Raw genomic sequence first — 12777 nt, forward strand, 5'->3', positions numbered from 1 at the left:
AAGTTCAGAACACTTAACTATGCAGTAAAGTAAAGCCAGAGCGTTTCTTGGTTTGGATGACTTATTTTAGATGATAGCATCATTTCTGCCCCAACTTTGCGTGTGTGTGTGAGTCTAACACAGCAGGGTAGCCATCAGAAAGATGAGCCCATTAGAGAAAGTAGTTCTTTCTGGCAGCAGCTCCCCTCAGGAGCTTTTGTTCAGCATATAACTGAGCACTTGGGACAGAGATGAGCCCTTATAAATCGTGGATACAGAGATTAAATTTTCTGGCAATGCCGCAGGAAAAGCGAACATAGAATAAATGAGTGAAAGAAGGCAGGCTTGGCCCCTCCTGGTGAGACCCACATTTAGGTCTCATTTAAGGACCTGATCAACCAGTGTTTCATTTTAATACAGGAATCTGTTTGTTTGTTTGTTAAATGGACAGCTCCCTGAACACGGTAAAACAGACTTCCAAATTTTTGTATTATTTAAAGGCAAGATTAGATTAAAACACTGTCCAATTTCTCTGCCTAGTTTCATAGGTTTCCCCACAAACCCTACATTTTCCTTCCTTGCAAATGGAGAACAATTTAGAGCATGTTTCTCAAGACGTAGTACCTGACCCATTGGCCCAGGAATCCTCAGTGGGTTCTCTGTAAATCCACATGCGTGGGCTCCAGCTCAGGCTACTGAATCATAAACTCTAGGGGTGGGGCTCAGGGGATGTGCAGTTTTCAAAGCTATTTCTGTGATTTTAATGCACAGTCAAGTTTGAGAACCACAAATTTAAGGGCTTATGACCATTATCTTTATGATCTCACCTTGATCACTGTATGCTTGTTGAATTAATTTCTAAGTAGAAAATCAGAAATTCATAGAAATAAATTATGTGCAAAATGTTCTAATTGGCCTTTTTAAAAAATGGGATATTTATGCATGTATATTAACTCCAGGAAAGCAGACAAGTATGCCGAGAACCAGAAGCATTGTCTAGAAAAGCTTCTATTTATCCTGCTCAAAACAGGTCTCTTTCACTTTTTTAAAAAAGAGGTTGGAACTTGGGCACCAATGTCTCCTTCTGCCCCACACAGCTTTGGGATTTTCAAACTGGCAAGATTTTCCTCTCCGATAAATTTGATGGAGTTTTCTATCCAGCTTATCAGTTAGGAAGATTATCAGAAAATGAAACATCAGGCAAATGAAGCAGGTCTAACAAGAAAGGAAAAACCATAAACATGTTTACACAGAGAGGGTTCCTGGCGGGGACTTGGGTCATTGAATGAATGAGCCGCAGGGGGCCACACAAAGATGTCAGGTTTAGGATGAGAACGAAGATGAGGAGACACAAACAGGTGGAGAGGAGATTCGGTTCTTGAAAGAGAAGAGGAGGAGGAGGAGGTATCTGACACTAAAAAAGTGAAAGAGAAAAAAAAAAAGATAAAGGCAAAAAAAAAAAAAGCTTTAGAGACACAAAGGAAAAAATAAACTAGCTTTTAATATACTCACATAAGCTGCAAAGAAAATGAGGTCATGTAATACACAATCATTCCTCTACTGGACAATAGAATACAAGTGTTTTTCGAAGAAAACAAATTTGCTGTTTTTTTTTCCACTGGTTATTTAACTGTTCTGCAACAACACCACGGAATAAAAATAACTCAGATTTACCTGGGCACAGACTCGGCAGCATGATCCGCTGAAAATAATACATCTTTAACCTACAATATCCAGGATATTCTAGAGGAGACCACTTTTCAGTTGGAAAGGTACAGACCCCGGCTATTTCTAGATTTAATTTTTATGAGAAGCACTTATATAAAGTTTACTTGAAAGTGAAGGTTTTCCTAGGTAGAGATACTGAGGTATAACCATAGGTCATGGTCCCAGCATCGTGACAATGGAGAGAAGGGTGCACAGGCTGGGCACTTTGGAAAGAAGCTGTCACCACCACCTTCATGCCTTGCCACTGGAGACATATCCATTAACAGGCAGACAACCACGGCTACAATGAAAAATTGTCCCAGGCACAATGGACCAAACTTTCACGGTAAAAGAATAATTTTGCTTTGGAGAGGTGTCTGGTATCTACCAATGATTAGAGATAAACCGCCTTACTCCACATCCTGTTTTGAAGGCAAAAGGAAGAAAAAAACATTTTTTCTCATCCTCTATTTAAGGAACTACCAACTTATTCCTAAGAAAAGACAATGATTCATAGCTTCAACGCTAAGACTGTCACTCTGATTCCTCTTTTTTCCAAGGCTGGGACCTATTAGAGGTGGGGGAAGGGGAGCCAGAGGTGACAACGGAAGGGAAATCATGTTGTTTTGGGGCTTTTCCAATTTGCCACATCCACTTAATGAAATCATACCTACTCCATTAGCCATGGTGGACTGGGCCAGTCCCAAGCTTCTAGTTCCCCTTACGGTATTCCATAGATGTTCAAATGGGCAATTTCAGAGGTAGAAAACCACATCCTAGTTAATTAGCCACTTCCCAAATCAATAATGCTAAGCCCGCATCTTAAAATGATCCAGATGTATAATAACGGCACTGTGCTTCTAGTTTTTAAGCGTTCTTATCTCTTTGACGTTTATACTGAAATTTTAGTATATGAAATATGATGTCTGGGATTTGCCTTAAAATACTCTATAAAAACTAAGTGTGGGACAGGAGAGATGATGAAAAAGGAATACTAATCATTGAAAGCTGGTGGTAGGCACATGGGGATTCATTATATTGGTGCCTCTGTTGCAATACATTTGAACATTTTCCACAATAGAAAATTAAAAAACACAAAAACAAAAAGGAAATACATTTTAGTTCTGGAACACACAAAAAAAGGGATCCAAGAGGGCCTGTGGCTTCACAAAGGACTCTCTATCTGCACCCTGGGTGACGGAGAATGGACAGGGTCACGGTGGTGGAGGTTCACCATGGCCTTGGCCACGTCCTTGTGGATGCCAGCACTGTGTGGCTTCACTCGTGTCAGATGCCCAGGCCCTTTAAATTAGGGAATTCAGGAAAGGAGAGAAGCACCAGGTGGGGCATGGACCAATACTATCAGCGAGCTGTCCCCTGCTAGGGCTGGGTCCTCTCACACCACAGCAGACCTCAGTCACTTTGTTTCGATTTGGGACCGTTATTACCTTGGATAAGTTCCTTTTCTCTTTTCCTCGATAGCCCAGTTGCTTCCCTAAATGAGCAGTGCCATTCAAAACTGGCCAACCTCCTCCCTCACGTGCACTGAAGACCGTGGCAAAGAGAAGGAGGAAGATGGGATGGAGAATCTCGAAGTGTGAAGCCTGCATCACAGAATGCCACGTTGCCGTAGAGGACGTGGACGTTCTCTGCAGGTGGCTATGGAAGGGTCTTCGTTCGGGACGTGCGTGAACTGAAAAGTGCCAGGTGCTCGATGGCACAGCTACACAGCATTATGCTAATTTTGACGTAGGGGAACATGGGAAATCTTATCTATGATTGTTTGCGTGAAGAAAACACTGGAAGGGCAACCACAACATTAATAAAAATGGTCACCTTCAGGTAAAAACAAGATGAAGGTGCAGGGATGGGAGCAAAACTTCTCTATGGCACCTTGTGAATCAGAACGTAGACTCTGTGGGATGTTCCCAAGTCAGGCCATCCACAGAGGTGTACAAGTGAGAGTGTGCTGGCCCTCTGCTGGTCCCTCCCCTCACCCCCCGGGCTGAACTACAGGAAACTGGGCTCCAGGAATCAAGATGGAGGCACACTTTCTGTTTTTAGATGCGTCTTCCTCATTTTTGTCTCTTTGATTTCAATCGTCATTTCAGAGTGTTCTACCCTCATTTACAACCAGTTGGCATTGATAAGCCCTCCTAATGTGGCCTTCCCCATTTCTGATTCCCTGGCCTCCTGGGTAAGTAGGTAGTGGTGTGTAAACCAATAACTGGGGGCTCTGAGGGCAGGACCGGTGAAAGACGATTCCTACAGGAATCGTCTTGCAGGGATCCTACAACAACAGTAAAATGGCCAGTGGCCAGGCCTGGAGGCGGTGCCGTGGTCCTGTTGTCCTAGGGCATCTGTGTCAACGCCCCACTCCAACCCCCTGGGCTCCCAGCGGGAGGGATGGAGCAGAGGCCCCAACCCCACTAGGGACCAGGGTGCGGCAACGCCCTCACTGCGCCCCGCCCTGTATACACTTCACCTGGACCCTCCTGCATCTCAGAAGGTCTAACCTGCCCGGGGACACTCCTGAAGTCTCCAGGGGAAATGTCCCACGGGGCAAAGGGGAAAACAAATAACAAGGGCCTCGCTTCTGTTCTGCCATAATCTGTATTCGATGCGATGTGGCATTCGAGTCTTGGGACTGCAGGGGAAATTAAGGTCCAGGCCAGCTGGAAGGAAAGGGGCCTGAATTTAGTAGGACTGTCCTCACAGGATCCTGAGGAGGGGGCAGAAGGGGGGAGACAGCCCCGGGCAGGCGCGGCAGCTGTTCTGAATCAGCCCAAATTGCTGCTGGTGCCTTAGTGAGCTTCACCTCCTTCTCCCTCCGACTGTGTCCCAGCCTCACCTCGCAGTGGCTAAAGCCTATGGCCCTGTCCTCCCTCTCCAGCAACGAGGGGGTTCCATTGAGTCTCTAGAAGGACTGCTGTGCTATGCAAAGTCAGAGGCTCCCCCACCAGGACTGCTGGTCCATGGGGGCAGGTCACTGCAGGGGCTGAGTTTCTTTGTGGCTTTGTCAGTCTGCATTTTGAGCAGTGGGCTTCAGCCCTGTTCACCTGCACTGATCTGCAATTCGTGGCATCCAAGACCCAACACTCTCTTGAGCTGGGAGCCCCGGGGCCCTGGGATCAGACTTCTCAAGCTGACCTTAACTTTGGTCAAATGGAGCCTAGCAAAGGAATGCAGTCTGCAGGCAGCTGTGGGCATGGGCTCGGCGAGGAGCACAGCTGGCTTCTAGAGGTGGTCTCTCTCCCATCTTGCCAGGGCCAAGATTTTTCGGAAGACGGCTGTGCATACCTGTGGGCTGCTCTCTGGATTTCTCTGGAAGGACCTGGGCAGAGGCTGGGGACTGTCACAAGGTCAGGAGAGGGACATGGCAGCTCCCTTCATGAAGCCAGCCAGAAAAGAGGAGGCACACCCGGATGGAGAGCAAGCCTTACACAGGCCCTCTGTGGGGGCGTGGTGGGGGGCGTGGGGGGCTGAAGAAGCAACAGCACCAGCTTTCTTTCAAATCATGCTCTGGAACTACCTTTGAGGCCTGAAGCAGAGGGGAACTTCTTTCCAAATAGCCACTGAACAGTCGGTAGAACTATTAGAATTACTTGTTTGGAGTTTTGAAAACGACAGAGGCATATTTACTCCTCTGTACTCAGGCAAATGTGGAAACGCAAATGACAAGGTTGTACACGTTTGCTCAGGGGACAGGAGAATCAGAAGCTTAGGACCCACCTGTGTCCCTAAAGGGCCTTTTTGCTGGGGGCGGGGTGGGGGGGAAGGGATGTTCCTATGTTCAACTGATTAAAAATCAAAACCTGATTTCAGCAAGATCTGAAACTTAGAGAGGGAGAAACCGAAAAGCAGAGGGGAAGCTTCATGGGGATGTGAAAAATCTAATTTTAGTCTTGAATTTGAGGCTTTGAGAGCATGGGGTAAAATAGAAAGATCTCAAAGAACTGTGCCAGCCAGGCACCAGCGTGTCCCCCACTGTGAACACACACTTGGAAAGACACTGGAGAAAACATGCCTCGACTGAGTTTAACCTCAGCGTGAGGAGCGTTTCTGAGCCCCGGCCCTGGCAGTCTTTGTTCCACGCCACTCGCCACTTGGGGCCAGGCCCCACGCGCTCGCGGACACCGCTCCGTCCCCTTTGGTCTGTTATTCTCACCTGTCTCGGGATCGCTGAAGTCTGGCAAAGTAATTGTGTTAAGCTGTCGTCTGTCAGCAATGGTTCTATCTAAGAGGCTGCTCCCACGTCCAGAATCACTGCAAAACACAGCTGCAGAGGTCAGTCATGGGAAAAGGGGCAGAGGGAGAGACACAGAATCAACCATCGCCAACCCCTGATGTGCAGTAACAATTTTTGTGCGTTTGGGACGCTCCTTAGCCCCTCTCCGTTGCCTACCAGGCATCCTGTGTCCTGGCTTGGCCGGCACTGGGATCCCTTTCCATGTTCACCATCACAAACACGCTTAAACTACACCCACAGACTCTTGCTAATTTTAGCCTCTTTGGTGTCATTGTAAGAGACAAAACTGAAAACCTGAAGCCAGGTTCTCCGTCTGCCCTCGAATGGGGAACTGACTGGCCTTCCGTGTAGGAAGTCTTGGAACTCATCAAGCCCATTAACACAGCGCCCTTGAATTGTCTTACAAATCAATGGTCTACAGCTGAGCCCTCCCTGCCCAGGGAAGACACCCAGGGCATTTCTAGAAGACCCTTATGCCAAGGCCTCTCCCCAGACCAAATGCATCAGTATTTCTGGCGAGGTCCCCATTTTTCTGAGCTCCCCAGATAGCTCCAATGTGTAGCTAGATTTGAGAACCCCTGGCTCCTACTTTTCAAAGGGCAATCACAGCCGTGGCCTATCTAATAGTCACGAGATCACACAGGGAGCTGCTGGTCACTGGAGGAGCTGGGGATGCACCACCCCATGCCCACATCTGACTTGTCCATTGATGGGAAGCCAGAGAATGCTGGGCCTTGCGAACACACAGCACATACAGCAGGCTTCGGGCACCAGCTCCCAGGCTGGCAGCTTCCTGCCCTGAATCCCCCCTCCCCAGCCCCACTACAGAGCAGGCTTAGCACCATTTGTTTGGGGAGTCACATGGGAGACCACCTTGGGCCCCAGTGGAATGAAACACAGGGGACCTTCGCTCCTACAGACTCTGGTGTTGTTTTGTTCTAAGAAGCTTGCAAGCAAAAACAGTTGCATTTTTCTTTTTTCTTCTATCATGATAGTCCATCCAAGAAGCTCTGAAAAGCAGCACATCTGTCTCATGAGGTTTGAGTCTATAATGCTTTTCTTTGAAGCTGTTTTGTCAGTCGGGGGGCTCTAGGCATGGTATTTTTTTTGTTTTTGTTTTTGTTTTTTGTTTTTTTTGTTAAGAAGTTCAAATTCTATAATAAAGGGACACAATTTCCTTCCTGTATGCAGCTGTTGCTAAAAGCGGTACAAACAAGATTTGGTATGAAACTTAATATGGTTCACAAGCTGTAATTTCCACGTCCAGTGATGTAGTTAGAGAAATACACAGGAAACAGACGGAAACTTGCTTCAGTACAGACTATCTGCCAGCCTATACTTATTACATCTTTGGATACACAGTTTTTGGAAACTGTCCTATTAATTATTTCCAAAACTGTGAAACAGTAACTGCCTCTGAGCAGAAGACAACATAAAAGTAGCTGCAAATGTTCATGAATCACATTACTGACTGAATATTTCTCACACTGGTCTGTTCATGTATGTATTTTTATTATAATTATTAGAAAAATATTACCAAGAGTTATGATCTGAATACTCTAATGGCTCCCCACCTCAGAGCTTTTCAGAAGATGTCATCACAAAATATAGTGATTTTTTGCATCGCCTTGAGGATTCTAGGGCACATGGTAAGGTGCTAGGCATTGTAGAAAAAAGATCTGCCTGGGTTTTTGATGGGTTTGCTTTGGCCATAACCCTCCAGGCTGACCCATCTCACCAAGTCTCATTGCCCAGGATTAGTGGCCACGTGTTCTGCTGGGTCCTGCAAGCCTGCCAGGGCTCTGGGATCTTATCTTCTGTCTGTTCCTAACAAGTAGGTCACTCCGGTCCTAGTCTCCCTGTGCCTCAGTGTCTTCCCCGTCAGATGAAGGTAAGGATTGTTTTCCTACACACAGCGGTGTGAGGCTGAACTGAGGTCATATGGACAGAACATTCAGAAGATGTCGTTGTAAATCCATATACCTACAAACACGCACCCGAGGTGAATGTGGCTGGCTGATTTCCGAAGACCACTTATTCCCAACCCTCTAGTGCAATGGTAGGTGTGGGGAAGCTGAGTTAAGGGCCTCCTGCTCTGAATGTTAGAAACCGCTGCTAAAACCCAAATCTCAACTTGTGAGCCTTCCCCACTGTTGTATTGACTACTTCCCCTCCACCAGCTGAGAAACTATCTGCAGAGTCCTTGGTTCTTCTTCAAAGTTTCTTTTGAAAACAGTGCATAAGCAACAATTCACTATTCAAAATGGAGATGCTCTTGTATCCGCTCTGAATGCTGTGACTGATTGAGAATTTTGCTTTGAGCAATTTTTAGTTCAAAGTTTATAGGATGTGGAGTCTTCACCAATCAAGATTTGTCTTTGTGATGATCCCTGGGATATGGAAGAAGAGGCAAAAGGGAGGCCCTGGCCACCCCTTGAGTCTCCTTACCTCTCTCACTCTGGCCAGTCTCGATCACGAAAGCCTTCCTCTCTCCCTGTGGGACCCTGCTTGGGCCCCTGGCACGGACCCACCCACTCCCGCCTCACTGCCCAGTGACCTCACCTCTTCTGTGCCTGGCCCAGAGGCTGCCAGGAGCGCCTCCTAAGGAGGACGGCAGGAAGGGAAGGAAAACCGTTCCCAGTCAGTGGTGCTAAGGTTTAGGGGGAGGGCACTGGCAGGAGCCCCAAATCCATATTCCCACAGGTAGACTCGCACATGCGGGGGACTTCTGCTCGCCGTCAGGATTGAACATTCAGAGTCCAGCCCTGTGGCGGTCCTGTAAAGTTATACTGGAAACTGGGAGCTTCTCTTGGAAATCCTCCACCTTCCACAGCCCGCAAAGGCTATTAAACATAAGAGGCAAGCTGGTGGTGGGCTTGGGGTGAGGGCCCGGGGGTCTCTGTGGCAACCCGGGCTCCTACCCACTTCTGAACTAGTGCCCGGCAAGCATTAATGGATGGAAGAGAGAGGCCTGGGATGGGAGGCCAGAGTGGGGCAGGTGGGAGAGGAGGAAATGCCTATTTTTCTCCAGGCCCCTCATGGCTGAGTAACAAGAGTCCAGGCAAGGTCCCAAGACCCCTGACCCTCAATTCTCATCCGTAAAATGGGTTGTGAAAGAATGGGACTTTGCCTGCTTTATGGGGCCGCTTGGAAGATGGAAGGAGAGAACGCTTTGTAAAAAGAAAATCTTCCCAAAACACGGGTGACTATTCGGTACCAGATGGGGTTTCCAGCTTCCAACTTTAGGTTACAGTAAAGAAAGCATTTTTTTTTTTTAAATAAATAAAAACTTAAAGTGCTCTGTAAGTAAGTGATTGAGATAGGACTGGGGAAGAAAACATTGTCTTCTGATCACATGGCTCCTCGATGGAGATGGTCCACGTGGCTGGGGCGAGGGGGATGGGAAAGAAGTGGGGAACAACAGAAAACAAAAATAAAGGGAAAGAAGTTGGTTGCTGACTGGGAGAGGTGGTGTGCGTGGCGCCTCTGATGTCAGCGCAGACCTGGGCCTGAATCCGAGCTCTAGTGCTTATCTAATTGGGAAAATTTAGGCAACGTATTCGGCCTCGTTTATTTTCTATAAAATGGAAAGAAGAGTTGCGGTCTCCAGAGGCTGCGGTAGGGACTGGAGATAAGGCCCACACGGATGGCCCAGGGAAGGGTGCTGTCATCCCCAGCTGAAACGCTGACTGTCCGTTCTGGGAGGCTGCCGGAACCTTCCAGTGAGGCCCTGGTTCCCAGTCACGCTGTTCTGAGTGGCTGAGCCAATGGGCACGAGAACTGAAGGGACTGGCTCTTTTGCTGAGAGAGAGGAGACGAAACACGAGACAGCTTTCACTCCTAAAGGCAAGTCAAACTGCAGACCCAGCAAATAAATCCAGGCTTCTGAAATGACACACACCTTGCCAAGTGTACACTCGAGAGAATGCCACCCACCATTCTGCTCGCAGCAAGAGCTGCATTCCCAGCCTGCAGGTGGAACGCTCTCTGCGAGTCGGCTAAGGCTCGGTTCAGCGACTAGCTCAGTGTGATCTTCCTTCAAGCAAAAATAAAGAGGGAACGAGTTGCAGGGGACACGAAAGCTTGGTCTCTTCTCCACGTGGCCCGTTACTGCTCAGATCTCCCTCTGTGCCTCATCATCTCACCGCGGTGGAGGCCTGTGCCAGCCCAGGGTGGAGCAGGGAGGGGGTGGGAGATTGGAGAGCCCTGGCAGGGGGAGCAGAAACCTACCAGGATGCTCTCTGCCCAGTTTTTGTTGCATTTTTTTTTTTTTTTTAAAGCAGGGATGCTTCTCATGCACTTGTTCATGCGATTCTACTCTCTTCTAGAACGCTGCGTGACCCGATCATGAACTTGAGGCTGCCAGACCCAGAGTTGGCCTTATCTGGAGAACGAGGAAGTATGCCGTCCCTTGTCCAGAGGCAGCTTTCCCCTCTTTATGCTTCATTCTTCTGCCAGAGTCTAACCTGACCATACTGGGGAGGATGTCTAGATTTACGCAATGGTAAGGCCTACAGGAGAAACATTTATTTATATCCCAGAGAAAATAAATAAAGTTTAAAAAAAAATCAGGAAGCTCCTTAATAAGGGGCTGCTCAATTACCACCCCTCTCCCCCTCCCCCAAGGCTTTGGGAGTCCCTGGAGGGAGCAGTTTCGCAAACCGGTGATGGGTCCTCCCCCGCCCACCCCCAGACCCCCTCCAGACTCTGTGCCCAGAGTCAGGGTTCTCTGGCCCTGCAGGATCCTTCAGGAAACGGAGGAAGCATGGACACAGCCCAGGCATTTGGTTAAGTATTTTTAAAAAGCTTTCCAATTCTGCTATTTTTTTCTCCTCACATCCAATATTCTTGGTTGCTAAGTGGGAGGAAATGTGGGGAGGTGGGAGAGGTGTGGAAAACGGAGGGAAAATTGGCAACATGAAGGCTGATGGGTTTATTTTCTCATTTTGAACGGGGGTACGGGCAAAGGAATGCTCCAGGACGGAAGCAGCCTGGGGAGGATCTCCTGTTAGTGGCACTTGTGGCCAAGACTTCCCTAGATCCTGCTGCTTCGGAGAGGCTGGGAGTGGGGGGCTTTTTGGGAACATAACATGGGCATTTTCTATTTCTGCTTACAGACTTAGAAAAGTGGAATTCTTTAAAAATTAAAATGATCTTTATTTTCAGAACATATCCGCAAAAGGGAAGAGGCCAGTTTCAGGATTATCTTTTCACCGAGAGGAAGATGGAGCATGGGGCCATCATGCCATGGGCTGAGCTACGAAGGGGATTCTTGGCTAATTCTCGAGACTCCAGCTTTGCAAGGGGCACGAGGCTGCCTGCTGGGCCTGGGGCCAGACAGCATGAGCTCCCTCCCTTCCCACTGCGCTGCTCACGAGGCCCGGCTGCGGTCACAACTCTGCCGAATGTTAGTTCATAAGGACCCGTCCCCTAACACGGAGGGCCCTGATTTTGAGTATTTTAACTGCTGAAATAAAATCCCACGTGGAACCCCTCTTACACTCAGCTGCTTCCCTAACGCCCATCCCACCTTTCTTCTCCCTGGGCCTGCGGCCTGTATAGCAAGGCCACTAGCCTGTTGCCTCCCCCCCCCCGGGGAGGGGCTGTAAGGGGCAAGTGACATCCTTAGTTAGTTAGTACACATTTACAACTTGTGTTGAATATTTTTAGCCTCCCGACGTTTAAGAGCCTCCTGTGGGCTGTCCATACATCTTGCTATGAGCTTAAAAAATGTACCAAGTGTATGAGCTGTTGTCTGAATGCACTTGAATTATTAGGTCCCTTTTCGTTAAATGACTTCCTTCCAAGGGCAGGACACACTTAGTCATTTAAATAGATGCCAGAAAAACTGCCCAAGACTTGCAAATGGGCACAACAGGTTAGTGGGTGTCTTTCAGTGGTGACTTGGGAGTTGACTAGGGGGCCTTTCCCCGATTAATCGGCTTCAGTCGAGGGGGGGGTGCCCTTGACTGACTCCAACTGATTAAGGTCATTTTACTGTTCTGCAGGCAAATGAGACAAAATTGATTTCTACCCTGTAAAAAGACAACCCCAAACCATATATTTCATTGTCCTATAAGAACACTGTTTTTGCATTTCTTTGCAAATTCATTTCAGTAACTTCCTTTTTTTTTTTTTTTTTAATATATTTTATTTATTTATTTGACAGACAGAGATCACAAGTAGGCAGAGAGGCAGGCAGAGAGAGAAGGGGAAGCAGGCTCCCTGCTAAGCAGAGAGCCCAATGCAGGGCTTGATCCCAGGACCCTGGGATCATGATCTGAGCTGAAGGCAGAGGCTTTAACCCACTGAGCCACCCAGGTGCCCCTAGGATATCTATCTTTCAAATTCTTCTCTGAATAAATCTTAACATTTTACTGGTTTCCTCGTTAGCTAATGAGATAAATAAAACCTCTGATACATGCTCATTTTATATTTGTTTGTGTCATGATTTTAATGGTTTGAAAATTACACCTTATCTTGCCCATCGTGGTAATCTCTACTCTCCTTGGTAGGACATGGCCTGTTGTCTCTGCAGGTCTTTTAAATACTATTCTAAGACCCCCTACATCTGAAGTATGTAATTGACTAGTCTATCCATAAATTACCAGAAAGATGCTAAGACTTGTCCAGGAACTTAAATAAATGGATGGTTGAGAGAAATCAGGTGGAGATCAGTTGGGCCTTGGGCCTCATGGGTCACGGTGGCAGCAAGAAGATAAGCAAGCCCCAGTCTGGGGGCTTCATCAGCCCCTGGGAGAAAAGCCCCTGACAAATGGAGTATGTATGGCTCCACTGCGATTATCTGTTGCTCACGAGGACCTGGAGGTGCACGGGGGGGC

General features: G+C 47.7%; 1 protein-coding gene across 3 annotated transcripts in view; it reads right to left on the reverse strand.

Moving 5' to 3' along the window:
* TTC7B (tetratricopeptide repeat domain 7B) overlaps positions 1-12777 on the reverse strand; it is a 246743-nt gene that overhangs the window by 53351 nt on the left and 180615 nt on the right. For 2 of the 3 annotated variants that reach the window (XM_032878627.1, XM_032878628.1), the window contains exon 17: positions 5855-5952. In XM_032878627.1, the coding sequence (XP_032734518.1) occupies positions 5855-5952 (98 nt within the window). Of the gene's footprint in view, positions 1-1228; positions 1394-5854; positions 5953-12777 lie in introns of all 3 variants that reach the window. The other variant, XM_032878626.1, reaches the window with a different exon arrangement.

The sequence above is a fragment of the Lontra canadensis genome, unplaced genomic scaffold (assembly GCF_010015895.1).
Source record: "Lontra canadensis isolate GAN:19392208 unplaced genomic scaffold, GSC_riverotter_1.0 scaffold64, whole genome shotgun sequence".
NCBI lineage: Eukaryota > Metazoa > Chordata > Mammalia > Carnivora > Mustelidae > Lontra > Lontra canadensis.